The 22269-nt window shown below is 39.4% G+C and overlaps 1 protein-coding gene across 1 annotated transcript; it reads right to left on the reverse strand.

Moving 5' to 3' along the window:
- Nucleotides 1-87: 87 nt before the first annotated feature.
- Nucleotides 88-18432, reverse strand: fnbp1l (formin binding protein 1-like; the record flags this gene model as incomplete). The annotated part of the gene is made up of 15 exons (XM_010774580.1): nt 88-5588; nt 6037-6074; nt 6197-6372; nt 7153-7247; nt 7460-7592; nt 7749-7858; nt 9677-9823; nt 11090-11314; nt 11440-11586; nt 12014-12142; nt 12902-13006; nt 13918-13980; nt 15651-15798; nt 17237-17287; nt 18317-18432. Coding segments are annotated over 15 exons (1824 nt in total), but the record flags the coding sequence as incomplete, so codon positions are not given.
- Between the last annotated feature and the right edge of the window lie 3837 nt (nt 18433-22269).

Consider the following 22269-nt stretch of genomic DNA (forward strand, 5'->3'; position numbering starts at 1 on the left):
TACTACGTTACCTCACAGGGAGATTCAAAAGAGAGCTGAATTGAAACTCACTTCTTCCTAAAATGTCAAAGAAAACCAATCCACTTATTTCCATTGCTGCTTATTTTATTAGAACAATTTCTTGGAAGAAGAAAAAACAAAGTGTCTGACAACATTCAAAGTAAAAAGATGTGCACAACAATATGGAAAGGGAAGTACTGCCATTGGTTATTACAACATACAACATGGTAAAAAAACATTTACATGGATGTTAACATCATTCAGAATCACCTTGTACCTGCTGCTGTTTTTATTTACTGTGATTGGATGTTGATGCTGATAAAAAAAATGTTTTTATCGTGAGTTAAAGAGCTGAGAGAATAATCTGTACAGAGCTTCCACAAGACAAACATGATCGGCGTTCAAAAACAAGAGGAATGTAGAAGTGTGTTTTTTTTCTGGGTGGTAAACAGCACCCCACTCACAGCATGGCAGGTTTCACTAAAGAACCGTTCCAAGAACTTTATTAAAGCTGCTTTGTTATCTATTTTTGCATAATATCCAGAAGTACAGTTAAGTGGCTATAACATTTACTGAGCTCAAAGTTTTTATATGTATATTAATTGACTAAGAAGAAAATGTTTCTAAGTTTGACTGATTGCAAAGGTGCTGCGTTTCTACTGACATGTATTCTTTGATTAAAAGGGACAGTACACTCCAAATAGGTCTGAAAATGAAGAATATGAAACATTTCGAGTGTACCGTCTGTTTAAGAGTTAGTATAAATGTTATACAAGCATCATCATGGCAACATCAATACAAATTCAGCAGGAAACAGAGAGGACTGTTTTGTTTATCACTGCCTATATCTTCATGTCAGTGGATTATCTTTTCCACCATAAAATAATATTCAATTACAAGCAATGTAGTGGTTTTAGTGCTTGAACTGATGTGGTTTGCTTTTTTTCCCCCATGCCCTTTAGCAAACAAAAACTCTCAAATGTGCTGATCTTCTATATTATTGTAAATTGAATATCTTTGGGTTTTGGAAAGTTTGTAGAACAAAACCAACAATGGAAGACATCACGATGGGCTGTTAGAACTATTGATAGGCATTATTCATGATTTCATTTGACAATTTATAGACTTAATCAAAAATAGCAAATAAAAAGTTTAAAACAACTATTTGCACCCACGACTGCTTAACCATAGAAATGTGATTCGACGTTATGACTGTATTGCCATTGGAACAAAAATAAATCTAATATGCAACACTTTACTGCACGCATCTTATGTCACGGCTTAGTTTTCAAAAAAGGCAAAACACATGTAGTTATAGCTAATTTTAAAGAAAAGCAAGCAGGCTAGCAGATGTAACTAACCATGACGACAGATGTGTACACAAAATTGAAAGCACTGATAGATCGATGTATGCGTTTACAAGGCATCATTATTTCAAACCAAAGTGAAGGAATGGGTTATTTTCATTTGCACCATTTTGCATCCCCAGGCTAAAAAAATATCGAGTAGAGGGGAAAAAAACTGTTGGATATTTTGGGGGAAAAGTTTTTTTATCGTGAAGAGTTGGATGAAAAGATCTACACCACTCTCAAACCTTTACAGTATATCTGAAGCTACTGCCAGCAGTCGGTTAGCTTAGCTTAGCATAGAGACTGGGAGCAGAGAGAAACAGCTAGCCTGGTTCTGTTCCAATGGTAAAAAGTCCTATGTTGTGGAAAGCTAATTTCTCTCAAACTTCTATTGTTTTTATCCGATGCAAAATGGACCCGGATAGGAGAGAACATTTGGAGAACTGTGACTGAAGTTCAAGTAACATCCCCGACAGCATCATTCTGTACATTTCACAGCTTCATAGAAGAAACACTGACCACTACGGAGCCTCCTGCTGTTAAGAACCACAAAGCAGCTGAATTATTAGTGGCATTTTTGTCTTAAATAGCATCAACAGAACAGTCAAACCTCAATTGTGTTTTGTTGAGAAAGTGAATGGTTAAAACAATCACCAAAACACACAAAGAATTAATGTAAAGAATCTAGAAAACCATGCAAAAAAAAAGGTGGGTCATTGCTCGTCAAGAGTTACAAAAAGAGTATAAAAACCATCAGGAAGAGGAAATTATTAGAGCCGTTTTTGTTTCTCGCTGCTATACAGTGGTCATTCATTAAGTTCACGCCTCTCAGCAGACAACACAGACCTTCATTCATTCATTCATTCGCTTTAATTCATTTAATCAGATTCAAATGCTGTAGTACTTCAGGGCAAAGTGCATCAGTTCAATTCAAACCTTGTTGTCTGTCATGAAGAGTGTCAAACAAACCTAAAAACAATCACTATGGAAAAACATTCAGCATGACATAAAAGATGTTAATATTTACAATTCATTCAATGGTAAAAACTAACATCACACATGTAACGCAGGCACATGTAGACACACTTACATACTATTAAGTATGGAAAGCCAAACGTGCCAAAATTCAACATGTGTTTTCGGCCCATTTGGCCTTCCATAGGGTGTTTACATATCACTGATACATGTGTGCATCTGTGGTCACATTCACAAATACAACCAATTAAGATGGGAAAAAACTTTTTTGATAATGGAGATGCAGTTGAGAGTCCCCGAGGAGGTAAGGCTGAGCCCAGGTGGCTGATGGGAGATGTGGTCAGGCAGAAGAGTGGAGACATCCAAAAATCCATCCAAAGTAAAACAAAATGGAGTTTTAAGGCAGAGTCTGACTGCAAAAAAAAATTGGTGCTCCTCCATGTTTAGTGTTGTTTAAGGTGGTCCAGTTCAACTTAAGATGAGCCATGGTTTTGTGAGCAAAGGTTTCCATCTGCTGGTCAAATGGGGGTAGTAGAACCCAGGAAGTAAAGGATAGGAAAGATGGGAAAAGAAAGAGTGGTAGAGAGGTCCTGTGTTCACCTGATCGGCCTGCTATCTGTCTAATGAGTAACTTAATGACGTTAAATGCACAAAATCATACTCATGCTGGACATCAAAATACACCGGGATGATGCAGCATTCAACACACAACTCACATCCAAAGTTACACACACTCATATAGTTGCAGTTAAAGTCACACATGAAACGTGTGATCATGTTTGGGACACGTTAAGGACATGCGGCTGTATGAGGGTGAGGGCAGGCATGAGGAGCAGAGTGGCTCAGGCGGGCGGGCAGGCAAACATCACCAACAGAGCACAGATGATGACAACAGGGATGAGTGCAGGACTGACATTGTTAGTGTTAGCAAATACTGTAAGCATAACTGACCCTAACAAATGTGACAAACCCTGAGAGTCTGAGTTTAGAATTCACTGATACCCTCTCTTGAGTAGCTGGACCAAAAGTAGTGGGGAACAGTTTGTCTATTCGGAGAATATAGTATGGAAATATAAGATTATTTTACAAATACATTTTAGAATAAATGGCAAGTGGGACTTTGAAAATGTCGTTATGAGACAGCTCAAAGCTACTTTGAGGTTAAGGGTCCATTCTTTGGAAATAGAACTTTGACCAAAAAAAGCTCATCACAAGGTTCACTTACTAGATCTTTCCGAAGCTTTCGGCCATATTTCATTAATTAAAGTTGCCGTGTTATTTTTTGTGATGAGAATCTCTTGTCAAAATGCTCTTTAATGATTTAAGGAACCCATTAGTTTAAGCAAAAACAAGCAAAATAAGTGTTAATGGTCGCCCACAACAAAAGGCCCACAGAAAACGTTTCCTGGAAATGTTCCTCTTTGTCATTAAATTATAAATCCACAACCAATAAGAGGAAGTCCTGGTACCATACTGTTCTCCGTGAGCTCAATCTTTCAATTAGGCATGTATTTTTACTGTACACAACATAACTAGTGAGGCCGTAGCAGCAGTTGGTTTCTATTTGCTGTCAAACAGTGTTTGAACCCTCAGGGAGCAGAACACCAGTATGTTCCCCCCCCTGATGTGATGGAGGGTAGCCATCACAGCCTCTAGTAACCCAGAATGCTTTGCTGGTTATGGATATGTGAGCATGCAACATGCAACCTGTCTTTATTTCATCTCTTTCCCTCTCTACCTCTCTCTTTTCTTGTGTCACCCCCACCACCAATAATCAGCAATCAGCGTGAGCCCTCCACCAGCCAATCAAATCGCCCGGCCACCCTGCAGCCCTCAGGAACCTGCAGTCACATAGAGGAGAGAGGGAGTTACTACAACATCCGGTGCTGCAGTTCGCTCTCACGCACAAATGTAACCAAATACAAGAAGAAGAATGCGGCTGGTTATAAATGTATTTTCTTCTTATAGCTTAACAAATGAATTAAGCCTACTGTATGTGTCTTTTATTACTCTGTGCTGCCAAAAATACTAAAAAGGTACATAATACTTACTATACAGGGCAAAACACAAGTATGACCTAATCATTTAAGTCAGTTAATGAGTGAATTATGTATTCATATTAAAAATGTATTTAAATAAAATGTCTAAATTATATTAAATTAATGCCAGATTGTTTCCCACATCATCATCATGGCGTGCCAGATTTAAAACTTTTTATTTTTTATTTTCCTTACATATTTTGGCACTGCAACTTGTAAAAGTTATCTGACAGGTGACTGTGTCTAATGCAGGTTTATTGCTTGCACTAAAATGTGCTGCTAGTAGCTGAAAATAGTCTGAGAAATGCACTATTTTTAATAAATGTCCACAGAGAACTACAGTGACTTGCTGTTTCAGTGAGTGTTAAGGATTTTAAAGTAAATGGAATATACTATGTACTATTTTGGACCTGTTTTGTAAGATATAGATAACATTGTTGGTTTAGTTGTTTTGCATTAGATTTGTTGACAATAATGCTAGATCAGGCAAACCCCTGTCAAGGTATGATACAACACTACCAACACTGCAGTCAGACCGAAATAAACACAGATGAACACATGAATCCAAAGAGCTTAAAATCAGTTTTAAAATTCTCCATTAAAAAAAAAGAAACATTAAAAAATAATTAAAAATAGATCATTTCTAATATATTACATACAACTTAAAAACTTTGATCGATAAAAAGAGGTGTGGCCTCAACACACACACACACACACACACACACACACACACACACACACACACACACACACACACACACACACACACACACACACACACACACACACACACACACACACACACACACACACACACCATTTAAAAAGGGTTTTCCTATTTGTCTCTGTTCTCTTACACTCACCTCTGATACACCAGTCCCACAGATATGACAGGAGGACGAATGATTACAGTAAGTGGGATACACAGGGGGATAGAGAGATGAGATGGAAGTCAGAAAACAGATAACTGTCCATGCAGATGTGGAGATGCTGTCTTTGTTTCCTTGTTGTAGTGTTATTTTGAGAAAGAGAAAACGGGGAGGATGGAGAGGACGACAGACAGGATGAGAACACAGTGTTAGACTCAGATGTAGGTGACAGCACCTTTGCTGTTTTTCTCCATGGTGATTTCTACGTAGGAGGTTGGGACGTAGCCCTCCTCGCCGCTCTGCTTCCTCGCCCTCGTCCAGCCGTCGCCTTTGTCCTCCTCGATGATGTACAACACCTGCAGCGGCAAAGATACGTCTCTTAAATGACTGGCCCACACTATTGGTTGGAAATAAATAAGGCTAACCCATTGAAGATTCATGAACACTATGGGTTTTTTGAGAATTATTTTTGTCATTTAGTATCACAATAGTGTATTTTTTTATAGTACCACTAAGAGTCGCCAAAGTCCAATACTTTGAAATGTTACATTCGGGCTTTAAAAAGCAAACTATAATGGTGAAAAATAACATGACTTAAACAGAAGGAAATGGTGATCGGTGGATTAATCTACATATGGTGCTCCAATGACTTTACAGCAGCAGGACAGTGGTAGTGGGAATGATTCAAAATGAACTATAGTGTGTTTGTTCATTTAAGACAACAAATACTTGTTCATAGGAACAGTTAAATGCTGGTTTGGGATTACCCACAAATATATTTATAACCTTAAAAGAAAGCATTACCTCGTCGTCTGCCATCACCAGTGTCCCCTCGTTCTGACCTAAGAGTCAGACAAAACATAATCGCATTAAACACACTAAGGTTAGATAATAAAAGCAGAGTCACTTCCCTTTGAGAACAACACTGAGAACATTTGTAACACTTTATGGTGTTTGTCATTACCATCGAAGGAGTAGAGCGCTTTGCAGTGTCCGATGACCGGCAGCGGGTCGTCGTCGTCAAATTCGTCGTCAAACTCGTGCGGGTCGGGGTTGGGTTGCCCGGGCTTTGGAGGGGTCGTGCGCTTCTGAGGCGTCTGATGCTCCTGCGTGGTGTCGTCTGTGTAACTGCCCTCAGGACTGAAGGGAGAAAGGCAGCGGAATGAGGTTGCGTTTGCATTCATTTAAATACATCACTGCTCCTTGATTATATATAAACAGCAGACTCAATATTATTCGTATGAAGAAAATGTAATCTAAGCAGGAATATTAGAGATTGACCAGCGGGTCTAATGAGTCTATAAAAAAAATAACAGAGCTCCTGCCTTCATATTGTTTGGGACATTGTTTATGTTTTAACAAGAATTATGATTTAAAAAAGGTAAAATTGACATTTTCTGATTTTTTTTTTCTGATTATAATGCCCAAGGAATTTGTCGGCAATTAACTATCTAGTTTAGAACTAATTAAAAGGAGATTATTTTTTATTTTAAACCCAAGTAACTATTTAATTCATTCTTCATTCATGTTTAATAGAAATGTTTAATTGCAGACAGTTCACATGTTAAGCTGACCCACTATGCTCTTAAGGTTAGACAAGCCGTACATTTCAGTTACTTAATTGGGGGAATACCAACTGGACCGTGCCTTTATTTCCTCTATTATCAGTACAAGATGACATTGTTCACTACTTCCGAGGAAATTATTCAAAAGTAAATAATGAACACAAATAGCCAACTACACAAGCAAACGTTAAAGGTGGGAAATAAAGACTACTTACTAAACTGAATGACTTTGAAATGAATATGAATGTTGTGAAAAAGGACATCACTGACTCTATACATGTCATTAATGAATACCAAAAGCTTAATATTTGATCCTCTTGCTCCCTCTGTCTGTCAGTGTGTATATAGTGTGTACCTCTCTCTGCCTTGAGGAGTGTGATGGTGGTTGTCGGCGCTGTGTCGTCTGTCTCCTCTGGAGCTCTGCTTCCCCTCCACCTCCGATAACCAAGTCTGTCAACAAAGAGAGAGAGAGAAGGTTTCAGTCAATATGACACGTCTATTCTAATACCATCCTCATCTACATAGTATCACATTATGACCAACTGTAAGACCTGAACAAATACTCAGCTGAAACCTTTCACCTGTAATCTGTCTTTCTTTTTCTTGGGTTTTACAGTTGTGTATGTTTTGGCCCTATTTCAAGCTAAACCTTCCTTTTTTACCTCGTTTTTGTGGAGTTCTGAGCGCAGCTTCTCCATGTTACACATAGTCTCTGATATTTTGGGCTGCAGGCTGATGGGGTCTCCCATCTGTGGATTCTTCTCATACACATCCTTCATCTTGTTCAGGGCATCTCTGAAAGACAGACATGCTTTGGTGTTGGTGATGGACTAATGATAATAAGCAGGTCACAGGTCATGAGTAACAACGTAAGCAGAACCATGTTAAGGCCCTTTTGGTCACATGTGGTGATGATTTGGACTGGGCAAGGCATTATGGGTGAAGGCCAACCTCTGATCTATCTCTTTCTGGAGCTCTTTTCCGAGCTCGTCGATCCTCTGCTGCAGCCTCTTCCTCCTCTGCTCGGGCGGTAAGTGGCTGTAATCCTCCAGAGATGGGGCCTGGAGATGAAAACAAAACAAAACTACTAACTCAGAGTTTATCCTGACTGGAGGGAAAATGTGTCAATTAACTTTCTCTGAGGTGTGAAGAGGTCTGTTGGAAATGCTCGACTGAAAAAATTAATCTCCAATTTTGTTTTTTAAACTGACTGATGCAACAAACATCTAAAGAGATGCTATGGTTGGTGATGTATGATGCATCTTATTTTTAATCCATACCTTGGGCTAAATAATAACTAATATTGGCATATTATTTTTTTCCCCATGGTTCTGCTTTAAAAAAAAAAGTTGATTCTGAATTGACTGAATATCCTATCTGTACTTACCATTTGTCAGTACTTACCATGTATAATATACAGTAGGAGGGGACAATACCATACGGTAAATAGACTTCCAATGGGGAACTCTAGTTCTATTTTAGTGGGTGTGATGAAGCTTTAGTAAGTGCATTATAATATTATATGTCAGAAGGCAGTAAATCTATTTTCACTAGGAGAGGAGACTTTACTATCACTACTGGGTTTATATATTGGGCACGAAGGAAAGTCCTACATGGTGAGGATACATTCTACTCTATACACACACTCACACACTTACCATCTTGATTGACCACTGGCGCATTAACCGTTACAATAAAGAGAGACAAACAACATGGGATGCTGGTTAGTGGTCAGTATGTAAAGCAGCCACTATCAAGCCAGTGGGTCAGCATGAAAACCAGATGCTCAGATCACTACACAGTTTCAGAGATGGAACTTGCAACACATATCAGATGTAAATCACTGCACAGGAGGTTAGTGTGAATATTTCACATAGCTCATGTATATTACACAGTTCATATATATTAAATAAGAGTTTAATGTACATTAACTTTTGAATATTTATACTACACAATTATTCATTTCTGATTTTATTTCCTGCATTTATTAAAACCAGATTATCTTGTGGAGGGAGGCCGCATGTTTATATTTGATCCACTTTAATGTGGTCTTTTAATAACTGCTTTTATTTTTGTTATGATTGATATACCTCAAAGGTATAGGTGTTACATTTTAATTGGAGAACATTTATGTAAAGGTAACTCATGTGTGTTTCCAATAAATCTTCACAGGTCATTTGTAACTGAATTCCTAGAAAATGCATCAACATCCTCTACTTCTTTCCATCTGGAACACATCTCTCCAACCGGGATAATATTACAATGAGGGTTTCACGTCAGTCGTCAAACAAACGGTAAGATTGGTTCTTCTGATGGCCATTTTATTTGACCATATGGAAGAGCTATCCACGACAGTCCTGACTGAAGAGGTTTGTCAACTGTTCTGTTAAACTGTGTGCAACAGAAAGCTCTGCTTCAGAGCACACTGACACTGTAAGCGGAGCCACTCCAAAACACACAAACACACCACTGCAAACTGCCAACATCAGAGCAACACACCTGATGTTGAAAACGCTTGTTTTCCCCACACAGCACTGCAACCAGAATGCCCAAACCCCTCCAATATACACATGCCTATTCCCAAACACCAGATCCACATCATACACAAATAAATAAAAAGAGCCAATAAGAAAGGAAAGGAGAGGAAGGAAGTGTCTGCCAGTTTCTTCAAGTTACAATTAAAGCCATTTTAAACCTTAAACCCAGTTTAAGGGTTAAAATGTCTTACATCTTAAACCAAGTTTAAGATTCAATTATATATTTAAAGCCATTGATTGCTTCTTTATGTTTAATTGAACACTATATATTTTCTAGAACCTGCCGACATCCTGCAGAAGACATTCAGAAAACATAAATCACTTGTCAATCAAACACACTACCTCCTGTCTCACCCCTCGTCTCAGGCCTTTCAAATTCTGAGGCTTTCTGGGTGTAGTCTTTATCTCAGAGAGATAGTGGCTCACTAAGTCAGTGCTGAACCGGGAACGGGAAGACGAAGGTGGTGAAGGGGGAGAGGAGGAAGGAGACTGGTGGGGAGCAGGAGGAGAGAAAAAAACCAGAGGTCAGAACGACACTCTTTATCACGAGAGCCTTTCGGTATATTATTCACAGGATTCACAACAAGTCATGGATCTGTCATAAGCATGACTGGTGTGTGACTTTCTCTGATGAAGACTGACTCATCATCCAGGCCTGGGAGGGATCATTGGTTTGTGTGAAATTAAGAGCAGTGTGTTAAACAATTAAACTATACACAAACAAACACCCTATGCATGACACATGTTCCAGCTGATGACGCTAACATAGACCAAAAGCCCGGTTAATGATTAACCAACATGCTCTTTATGAGAGGGGCAAGGTTCAAGCAGTGTATCACAGAATCTATTTGAATGGGTTACAAATATTGGAAAGGTGACAATAACCTACGACTGGAGATACATCTGAGGAGCAGAGAAAGTTACAACACATGGGTTTTCAGGAAGTGACTGATAAAGAACAGGTTTTGCTGCATGGTTGGAATGTTAACTGCAGATTATAATGAGTCTGTGAGGAAGACAAAATGGTGAACTTTAAAGTACACAACTGAAAAGTGAATTGCCAACCAGCTGAATGAAAAAAAGTAAACTCACTCACTGTTAAATAAATATAAATTCTTAAGGCACTATCTTTGACTTCTATGTCTCTGTACATCATACAACAACAACGAGTTAGTGTCCATACTTTGAAGAACATATAATGTATGAGAACAGTTCAAGTTTGAACGTATTGCAAATAAAATATTTAAAATAAAGAAATGTTAATAGCTCCCCAGAAGAGGTTGCCCTTTCTTGTGTTTATATAAGCACATTTGTAATAAATGGATGTCTTTTCATTTCTGTCTTATATCTTATGCTGAGAAAAGGTTTCTAAAAACATTAAAACAAATAATTAGGCCACAAGAGAATAACTCCAAAAGGGAATTTCCCCTGTTTCATGATCTGTCCTTTTGTCGTTGTATTTAGAAACACAGTGGACTATGGTCAATTACGTCACTAGTATGGAGGTGTGTTCCTCAATTTGAAACATCTTAATAATAATAATAATAATAATAGTAATACCTAATTATTCTTTTATTTTGGCGTTTTTATATATATTTTTTATGTGAGATATATGCTGAGACATAATGTGGTGGCCTTAATATTGAAGCATTAGTGTTTACTTTAAAGTCATTTTTATAATTTATTATTTAGCACTTGATTCATTACATTAAAAAGGCAACAACACATACACCCCTCACCCCTCACTCCTCATACCTTTGGTTTCTTCCCAAACAGCCACAGCTTGTTCTTGGTTTTGCTCATGGGGTGTTTAGGGTCGGACCGTGGCGCCGGGGCCTCTCGTTCTCTCTCTACTTTGGGTGTGCTGCTGATGGTCCCATCTGAACCTGACCTGCTCAGATGCTGACTGAAGTCCTCGAAGGGGAAGTCGCCTGGAGGGTCGAAGCCCGATTTAAACGACTCCACCACAATTATTGAATCCTGGGAAGAGGAGGAAATAAATATATGAATGGTGTGAAACGAAAAGGGAGGAAATACCAAGTCAAAATATGTTCGGGTTTACTGTTTTTCTCTTCCTTTCTAACACCCTTCGCTCTGCTACATACCTTTCGGCTATCGACAGCTTTGGCAGCAGAAACCATCCCTTCTAGACATTTGGAGACGATGGGAATGACTCTGCGCTCCGCCTCGGCAAAGCTCCGGTACGTCTCACCGAGCTTTACCGTCCGACGTTCGTCCATGTCCTGCAGATTCTGTAACAAGAAGCGGAAATAGAATAAACACTATTAACAAAGTGCTCATAGAAACACTTCTACAGGCTTATTAGCCGTAAACATCCTGTCAGAGTTAGCAGATCCTTTTCCTGGGCACCATTCATACCTAGTCAGTATATTTGAGATGGCTTACATGAGACAAGCTGCTATGCGTAACATTTTACAATGTTTTATTCTGCTGGGGCTCTTTAGATAAATAAGATAATATCCAAGAAAGGCCAAACATATATATATTACATCACAATCCACTCTTAAAGAATATCTAAAAGATTATTACTCCAGTTGTTAAGAGAAAAATCCCATACTGTTGAACAGCTACTTAATTTCACTCACTGAAATGAATTCAATTCGAAGTTTAAAAAAAAGTGGTTATTACTGTAATTCAAACCCCTAGGAGAAGCTTTACCTTGAAGATGTGTGGTATGGCATTGTTGAAATTTTTCCACTGCTCTCCGTTGAAGTTCTGTAGCTGAGCGGCGTACTCGTTCTTACTCTCGTCGGCCATGTGGGTGCGCAGGTAGAACTGGGCTTTGGCCTGAACCGTGACATTAAACATGAGAACCAAGTTAGCTGGAGCATCAACAACCTCTCGTTTGGTCAACATTACCATGCTAGCAAATGACAGGCATAATAATGATACGAAGGGAAAAACATTTTGCATTGTCCCCTATTAAAGGATTGTGAGACATGTTTTCATAGCATGGTCACATGGTTTTAACGGAACAAATCCAAAATATTACCCCACTGCTAATATATTGTATTTCTTAAGCAAGGATAAAGCCACCTAAAGCTAATTTGTAACCGTCTAATTTGAAATTTGACTTGACATTTGAATCCATCATCCTTATTTCCAGAGTTATTCTGTAAAAAACTGTAATGAAACAGTACCTCATGTAGAAAATAAGGCTGACTGGGCTATGCTTTAACCTCCATTTGGAAAGGTTTATTTTCCTCCAAGCTTAAACTTAATCCACCTAGTCTAATTATACAGTAAGTGTGCAGGAAAAAGGGAGCTAGAGTATAATTTACTTTAAAAAGCATAAATTATACAATACTAACTTTGAGAAAAGCAAAATACTAGGTATAAAGGGTTGTAAAAGGGAGTCATTGGTCTTGAAATGTGGATTGTTTTACTGAACTGCTCGTGTCCAATAATGTACCGTCTTTGGCCTCGTGCCCGCTATAAGATGAGAGTAAACATGCTGGTGTTTCCAGTGATAATAAAGAGAGGAGAAGTTAGTTCTCAGTCGAACAAGTTCTTTTTAGCAGTTGTGTTTCAGGCAGAGCTTCCTACCTTCTCCACCTCAGATTTAGTGGCGTTGATGTCATTATCTAACCGATCATAGGTAATCTGGGATTTCTCTGCTTCTTTACACTCCCTCTCAAACTTCCTTTTACTCTAAAAGAGAGAAACAAAAACAGAAAAGGAAAGTTCATACATCAAGAAACACATTTTCAAAGAGTCTTCAGTGAATACAAATAAATAAATGTGAATGAGTGTTCAGAACAAAAGCCAAGAGGGAGATGAATCAGGCAGGGAGATAGTTTACTTCCTGCCAGCCCATCTGGGTCACATTAGTAGTGAAGGAAACAGAGAATAGCTGAGACATTACAGTCCAGTCACCAAGTAGTCACCATTGAGACCACACACTGAACATGTGCCAGTGTGAAGTAACTCAGACCTATGAAATGTGAGTGGACATGCATCTTTTATACATGTAATACGCAGGAATTGGATTTTTAGCACTTTAGGAATCGTGGAGGTTCATTATAAATGTTGTAATGAGCCGATTGTAATAAAACGTTTTTTGCAAACGCATTAAAATGACCTAAGAAGTGAACAAATGGAATATAAGTTGTCTTTTTACGAGCCAAAAAGACCGTTGTCGAGGGCCAAATGTGACACATGGGCTGGTGTACACTGAGGTCTGTGTGTCTCCTTGTCCTGGGAGGATTGCCAGAAAGAAGAATAGGTCACTGCTGTCTTTTCTCAGCCAGAAGCGAATGTTTTCATATTTCTATTAAATTTGGGACTAACATTACAGGGGAGCCTATATTACTTATCTTGATATAAATGGCATACAATTACCACACATGACGTGCTAGTCTCTTCATTAAATAACGGCATGTGCGGAATTAAACGGGGAAAAAGTGCAACCCCTATTTGTCCTAAAGTACACCTTTGTTTGCATTTCTTGCATTCCTTGCGCACCAAGTATGAGTCCAGCTGGCTGTCCCTAACAGAGGATATTTACACTAAACACTTTTTCTCTGCATTCCCCCCTTCTTGAGCCCTCCCTCCCCACTCACATTGTCCATCTGTTTCCAGCAATGATCCAAATGCTGCTGGGCCTTCCTGCCCTCCTGTAGATGCTGCTCATATACACACACAAACACACACACAGAAACGAGACACATTTACACAGGAAAAAACACATAAATAGAGCTCATAGAACACATTCATATGCACACACACAACATAACTTGACTTTGTATCACTGTTACGTACATAAATACAATCCTCTGGAAACAAAAAGGGCCAAGTTTACAAGAGTCCAGTGAGTAAAGCAGTGAAAGAACAAATTCAGACTTACCTACAAATTAGTTACACATTACATCATTAAGACAATGCTCCATTCATCGTTAGAGCATAATGGTAGGACACTTTAGACCACATGTCTGATTCAAATATATTCATAATTTGGCAAAACCATCCCAGCTCAAGGTCTACTCATTAAGTGTTCCTGAGGGCAGATAGTTTTACAGAGTAGCCATGGAGATGGATGTGTTGACATGCGCTGACGACGACCACATTATGAGGTAATGAGTGCAGAAGAGGCCTGTAGCGGACCTTGGCTTGGGACTGTTTTGTCAAACCAACAATTTGCTTCACTTATAGGCCAACGCTGAGGAGAAATCTTTCAAGTGCTGAGGATGAAATCATAACAGCTACTGTGCGGTGCCGGTCAGTAGACCTAGAGTTGGGATGTTTTTAGAAACTATGGTTTTCAAGGTCAGATTTCTAAATGTGTATCATGACATACAAATATTTACCTTCTTTCTTATATTTCAATTCTGTATCATTTTTGTCTGTATACGTGTCATGGCCTCCACCACTAGTTTTGCTTAAAATCTCTGAATACATTTTTTTATACAGTATGTGGAGGGTTTGATAACCATGATAAGCATGAAACATTCACTAACTCTACATAAGAATACATTCTGTACACACTACCTCTTTTAAATCAGCACAGCTATCCACTTTGAATAAAGTATATAGTAATTATTTTTCACTGTACTCATTTTCTCACATAATTATATTTTGTGAAAATATTGTCTTTTTAAATAGCTGTTGAAAAAGTAGTGTTTATATTTTAGTTCTGTATCTTTGTATGCATGACATATAACAAAGATAATTTGTCGTATGTGTAAACCTACAATTCTGAAGAGATGTTACCTACTTAAAAAAAATCTAACTCAAAACAATAAAAAAATTAAAAAAACAGTGTAATATTTCTCTGTGTGAAGCAGATTTCTTGTTATGGGTAAAATCCTGACTCAGTTCCAATGACATTATTATACAAATATTAAATAAATGTGTTTCTTCAAGTTGCCATTAACTAAAATGACACACTGTCAATAAATTACAAGACATCAATAATATAGAAAGTGCACTGTGCCTTATAGTGTATGGATTTATCTGGTGCTGATCATCACTAAACAAGAAGGGGGCACTGTTCTTCCTAAACACATGGAGGACAAATGTTTGGGGCCTGTGGCCTCAGCAGATGGGGGAAGAAGTAAAAGACAGATGGTTAACATCACATCCAACATATGCATCCCCTTGAGGGAAGCCAAACAGAAAATAAGTGAATATGAGGCGACACACAGGATATAAAGGGCAAACAGCAACATCCGTTTCATGACAGAAAGCAGCAGGTTCTCTGGGAAACGTGGTCTTGATTATGGATTGATACACTTTTGCAACTTTTTTGCAATTGTATACAGAGTGCAGTGACGTATGGACTTGTTAGTGAACTTACATGCTTCCTCTCAGCTTTGAAGTCTTGGCTGTACCTCATCAGCTCTCCGTACACCTTGTGAGACATCTCCTCGGCAACCACCTCCCTCTGCCCGGCGTAGTCGTTGAGTTCATTCAGTACGGAGTAGAAAGACAGACATGATGTGAACCTGCACAACAGACACACATCAAACAAGTGATTACCACTGCAAAAGAAACAGGCTTCCTCTTTTTGATCTGTTCACAGAGACATCTGCATCTGCTGTCCGTTAAGAGCGGAAGAGAACCCAGAGCCTAAATGATCATTACTTATTAATAGCATCTAATGTATGATACGTGTAGTGTATGCAGTGTGATATGTTATATTATTGCATTGGATCTCCCGTACGTACCTCTTGAGACTTAAAGGTCCCATGTCATGCTTTTCCGGTTATTAACCGTCCCCTTGTGTGTTATGAAGGTTTTTCTGCATGTAAACGGTCTGCAGAGTCACAAACCCTCAAAGTACACTCTGTAGCGAGTAAGACCCCAACACAGAGAAGACCTGTCTATGCTGCCCCAGAACGCCTCGTTGGAGATTTCTCTTTTTCCATTGTTTTCTTCCTGGGTTCTGTGACGTGCCCATACCCAAATGGACCCATTGGTCCAAATGGACAAATCCGTGGAGCCGTTACGTTACGTCCGTGGAGCCGTTAGGTTAACTCACACACACACACACACACACACTCAATCTTTTCTCAGCTGCAGCTCCGCCGATTTCTCCTCCCTGAGACGGCGGGATGCAGCGAGGCTGTGAGTCGGTGTGTGAGCACACACACAAACTCCCAGCCAGGCTGCAGGTATGTGTTGGGCTGGTTTCGGACTGGGTTTCGCTGTGTCTCGCTGTCTCGCAGACGGCCACTGGGCTCATAGGGGGGTGTGTGTGTGTGTGTGTGTGCCCCAACAAGTCCGTTTAGGACAGAGAGTGAATACACATACTATACAGAGATGCTGTATGAGAAACCAATGTGATTTTGGAAAATTGCACAATATAAATCTATTTTAGTAGACCTCAACAATGGAATTATGATCAGTAGAAAGGGCCATGACATGGGACCTTTAAGTGAATGAAATGGAGTATTGCTTGGGAAATTGAAGGAATGGTTTGGCACTGAAGAAAGAAACTGTTTTCCTATTTATTTAATCGAGAATCATTCTGAATCATATCACTACCCACATATCATTTGGAGACCCTTGTAAGCTCAACTTTTGAAGTTTGTGTATGTGTTTTTCACCACAAACAAAAATATTCAGTAGGAATACAATTGTTAATGTATCTACATTTGACATTTCTACCAAAAATGCTTAGTTCTTGCTGCATCCTCAACATTGGTTCTTTATTGTGGCTGCTTGAGGAATCACTTGAGGGTGTAAAACTATGTGGTAACACAAGAAAGGAAAACTAAGAGTGTGTGTCAAGAGTCACATGGCACAACTGTTTCAGAGTGATGGCAGGTACGTGGATCTGCCACATTATATACATCATATGTTCAATACAGTCAAATAAAAAGGTGTTTTGGAATGATGAATAAAAGTAATAGACATAACAAATTATCTAATTTTACTCACCTCGGCTCCTCTTCTTTAGAGCGTTTAGGACAGTATTTCTTCACCAAGTTCCTGATGGGAGAGAGAGAAGCAGACACAGGAAGTTACAAATACTGTCTGATATTTTAAGCCTGGTAGGGAAACAGGTAAATAGACAAGAGTCAGACACACACAGTCTCTCATACACAGTCACACACACTCAGGATCTGAGTATTTTATTAAAGATGAATTTGAACATCAGAGCCTCAGCCTGTCCACTCCCTCAGGCTCTGACAGTACACCAGTCAGAAAGTGATTTAACTAGAGAGCAGAGGAATCTGTGTGTTTGTGTGTGTGAGCATGTGTGTGAGTGTGTATTTTCAGCAACAAAGAACGGGGTCTTCCTGCAATACATGTTCTGTAAATATCCCCTCACACAGAGCTCCATCTTTGATCATACTTCAGACAAGCAGAGTGGAAGTGTGTGTGTGTGTGTGTGTGTGTGTGTGTGTGTGTGGGTGGCCGTTTGAAAATTGAGCCGTGCTGTGTGTGCGNATAGACTACGGGGTGGGACATCTCTGAGCAGTTGAGCGATCACACAATCAGAGCAGACTGGGCTCTGGTTTCAGACAGAGGGTGAAAAGAGGTGCTGCAGCACAGGCAGTGTGAGAAACATAAAGAGCTTGTTGAACATTTAAGAATGTAAACATGTCAGAGGCACAAAATACACATTTGAACATGAATATGAGCATATATGCATCTTACATAGGGATTGAAATGATAAAATATTGAGATGACTGATCACAGCACATCATAAATCCTTATAAACAAGAAATATAGACAGTTTTTTGTAAAAGTGTGATGCAGGCTATGTTGGGTAAATGTAAAGCTTATCTGCAATTACATTTTGGTTAAACAGAAAAGGATATTAAAATGTGAAGCAATAAAATATGAATATCAGACGGGATACTAGAGATCCTTGGATCTAAGAATTCTTGCTTTTTTTGAAGAAGACAGTGAAAAAATTGAGTTAGTCTCTTAGCTGAACTATAAACGCCTTTTGTGTGAATGTAGGTGTGCGTGCGTGCGTGCGTGTGCGTGTGTGTGTGTGTGTGTGTGTACCTTAGCTGCTTGGCATAGGTCTGCTCTATGTCCAGCCTCTCCTTGACAAACTTTGCATAGCGTTCAATAAAGTCGATGCCCCACTGGGTGTGTTTGTCCAGATTATCAAACTGGTCCTGAAGAAGAAAGAAGGGAGGGAGGAGAAAGGGAGAGAAATGTACTTTTACAAAACAATTGACAACATTTTTCAAACATTTTCTGCAACCAAAACACAGAGAAGAATCATTAGATAAACAATAAAATACAAATAAAAAGCGAGTTGAAGGAAAAACTTTCTTTTGTCCGACATTAGGGTTAACATTTGGGGTTACATGACAAAGCTGTCTGAATGCTTGTATAAGCCTGTTCCTGTTTATACAAATAAAACACACATGTCCTGCTGCCAGTGACTCAGCAGTTAGTGTTCAATTTGTCAGGGAACACACACACACACACACACACACACACACACACACACACACACACACACACACACACACACACACACACACACACACACACACACACACACACACACACACACACACACACACACACTAAAAGTGATCCAGAACATATTATGATAGATCCATGTGCAGATTCAGTTCATGCTTTATAAACATTACAAAGAGCCAACGCTATTATAAATATGAGAATTGATAGAATGATCCAATCACAATATGGTTATGTTCACGTGACGTCTACAAGACATTACTGCGTGTGTGTCTTCAGGATTGTTAGACTGGCAACAATGGCTCTGCTCAAGTGGAAAAATCATCATTTACAGCCCCTGAACACACACAGGGATTATAGCAGCTTTGTTATCAGATGTCTATTTGAACACACAATAAACAATCCCCACCCTTTTCCCACCATGCAGCCATGACCTTCATAATGCGAGAAATGACCAATTTAAGATGAGTAATTTTACAATATTTATATGTGCATGTTCTCTCCATCCTAGGGAGGATTTGACAGCTCATGTTCAGTGCCTGGATGATGCTTTGTTTGAATTAATTCAGAGAAGCATCCACCACACACACAAATGTATTGTTTTATCACTGCTCCGCACTCACTCACACCCAGCACAAACACTTATCCGTTTCCCATTGGGGTGTTTTGTGGGTCCTTTAAGTGCTTTGTTTAAGTGCACCACAATGGTGGCAACAAGAAAGGCTCAGGTGGTTCTTTTTGGCCTTTTAACCCTGAACTCTCCATCCAAACTGGACATAAGAGTTTCCAGGTAAAGGTCCATACTGATCTAAATGTCACTAATGCACACAAAGAGACAACAACACTTTCAGAAACAATCAAGAAATGACAACACTAAAAACAATCGTAGTCAGCATTGTGTCACATATAGATTCACAAGTGGCTCTACTGTAACAACAATCTGTGTTAAGTGTGCTGCCCCACCTACCACTCTTTATACTTCTCTGCATCTTTCTATTTTTGTGTCAACACAAACCAAGACCGGGACTGGAGCAAATAAGGGTCGCCATGGGAAATAGGAGACAGCTGACCTCCTTGTCGGCTCAGTCATCATTTTCTTCAAATACAAAAAGACAGAAGGGCAGCCATGTTGCAATGTGTCTTTAGTAGGGCTGCTCAATTAATCGTATTTTAATCGCAATTACGATTTTGAAAACAACATAATCTAAATAAAACGATTTTTTGTTGTTGATGTTTTCATGGATAATCGTTTTTAATAATTGTGATATTAATGATTTACCCAAATAATCAAGGTTATGATTTTTGCCATAATCGAGCAGCCCTAGTCTTTAGTCACTTGTGTTTTCGGAGAGTGTGTGTTGAGAAACTAACCTGTAACATTTGAAAGGTGCACAGACAAGACTCTTGGGACTTTTGGGTTTGATCCCATGTCTAGCATTTGCTCTGCTGAAGTGTCCTTGAGCAACACACTGAATCCATACACAGTTCAATTTGTTGGATCAATGTAAAATAATTTACCATATCATACACACCAATTGAACACAATAACCTTCTTCCAAATAGAATTAGAGCAACATCATGTCAGGCTGCATGAATGAAGCTGTCTCATGTTTCCTCTGTTTATGTAGCCAATGCACATTGAGGTCCAACAAAAGCCTGGGATAATATTTCCAATGTGATCTGGAGAACATTCTTCTGATTCAAAAACTGAAAGCAAGAGAACGCCTGCAGTCGAAAAGGAGCCATCAATCAAAGAAAAGGCTGACAAAATGAAGCCACTGAGAAAAACAAAAGGGCCCCAGCATGTTAAAACAAACCAGTGTCGGGGGTGAAACATGGACCGGCAGAGTAAACAGCAGCCAATGGTCTCTCCTAGGCCTGACGCCAGTTTTTATCAGCAGGAAAGAAGTTGCAAAATATCTCAGTGGTGCAAACTAGAGCCAAGTGTTTAGCAGCCAATTTCAAGCATATGTTGCTGTTCGACCACAAATATTTAGCTCGTAAGGATGCAGCCAAGAACCAAGGAACGTATCTGGATGCCTGTTTTTTGTTTGGTCTTTATCCTTTGCATCCTGCCAGTCTAGTTGCATCTGCAAAAATACCCAGCAGCCCTTCTGTTGCAAGCCTGGCCTGCAAACATGCCTGTCCAACTCCTTTCAGCCGGCTGTGTGTCTGGTTGCGTCAGCCTGTGTGACGCTGTCTATGAATAAGTAATAGAGTATGAGCTCATTGTGGCAAGCTGAGCACAAAGTGGCTCACTGGGGAAATGACAGCATCTTTGTGCTCAGGGTCTCTCAGCCCCCAGGAAAGGTAGGAGGAAGATGAAATGATGGTTTTTGCTTAGCTGAAGGAAACAAAGAGTAGGAATACAGCCTGCACGCAGCACCTGCAATTTAACTAATCCTGTCCGTTCAGTCTTTTTTTCTTTGGCATCCAGACCTCTCACTCCAGTTTAACATTATGAAGCTAGCAGTTGTTACTTCCTTATGGTACAATAGCTGTCCAATATCTCATTGCTATGTTGCCAAATTGTTCCTCAAAAAAAAGAAGAGTCAGAAATAAATCTTTCAGCATTTTCAAATAAGCCTGGTGCCAATATTTTTGATAGTTTTAGTTTGTGCAAATACAGCTTGCCAATAACCAAATCTGTTTTACTGCATTAAAATATTTTGTCAATGTCATTTTTTTTCTTTTAAATAAAATCAAGATTTGTATTTTGGCACATCCATTAAGGCAGGGGTTCCCAACCTTTATTGTGCCAAGGACCGGCAGATACATTAAAAAAATATATTGCGGACCAGTTGTCAATATTTACTCACCAGCAGGTAGCAACAGAGGCTAATTGTATGTAACAGCCTGAACAAATACTATAACTATATGCATCCAAAACATATTACCGGTGTCGTTTTTTTGTTTTTCGGCAAAACAGAAAAATGGAAAACCAAAAAAACGACGTTATTCAGTTTTTAAACCAAAACGGGAAAACAGATAAATCAACATTTTAGTTTTGTTTTTTGTATGATTTAAGGATAATCCAGTGAATGCTGGGAAAACGAGGAGATGGCGCATTATGAAGGAGATGTCCGGCCGCCTGAGTGAGTGAGTGAGTGAGTGAGTGAGTGAGTGAGTGAGTGAGTGAGTGAGTGAGTGAGTGAGTGAGTGAGTGAGTGAGTGAGTGAGTGAGTGTGTGTGTGTGTGTGTGTGTGTGTGTGTGTGTGAGAGAGAGGGGGTGGGTGTATGTGTGAGAGAGAGATAGAGTGTGTGTGTGTGTGTGTGTGTGAGAGAGAGAGAGTGTTTTGTCTGTGTGTGTGTGTGAGAGAGAGAGAGTGTGTGTGTGTGTGTGTGTGTGTGTGTGTGTGTGTGTGTGTGTGTGTGTGTGTGTGTGTGTGTGTGTGTGTGTGTGTGTGTGTGTGTGTGTGTGTGTGTGTGTTAACACGTAGCAGCCTGCAGTCCCTCTTAAGCTGTTCTGATGAAGGTAAACACAGTGAAGGCTGTGCGTAAAAAGCCACAGCTCTCGGCGC

This window comes from Notothenia coriiceps, unplaced genomic scaffold (assembly GCF_000735185.1).
Source record: "Notothenia coriiceps isolate Sejong01 unplaced genomic scaffold, NC01 NC01_scaffold00014288, whole genome shotgun sequence".
In the NCBI taxonomy this organism is placed as follows: Eukaryota; Metazoa; Chordata; class Actinopteri; order Perciformes; family Nototheniidae; genus Notothenia; species Notothenia coriiceps.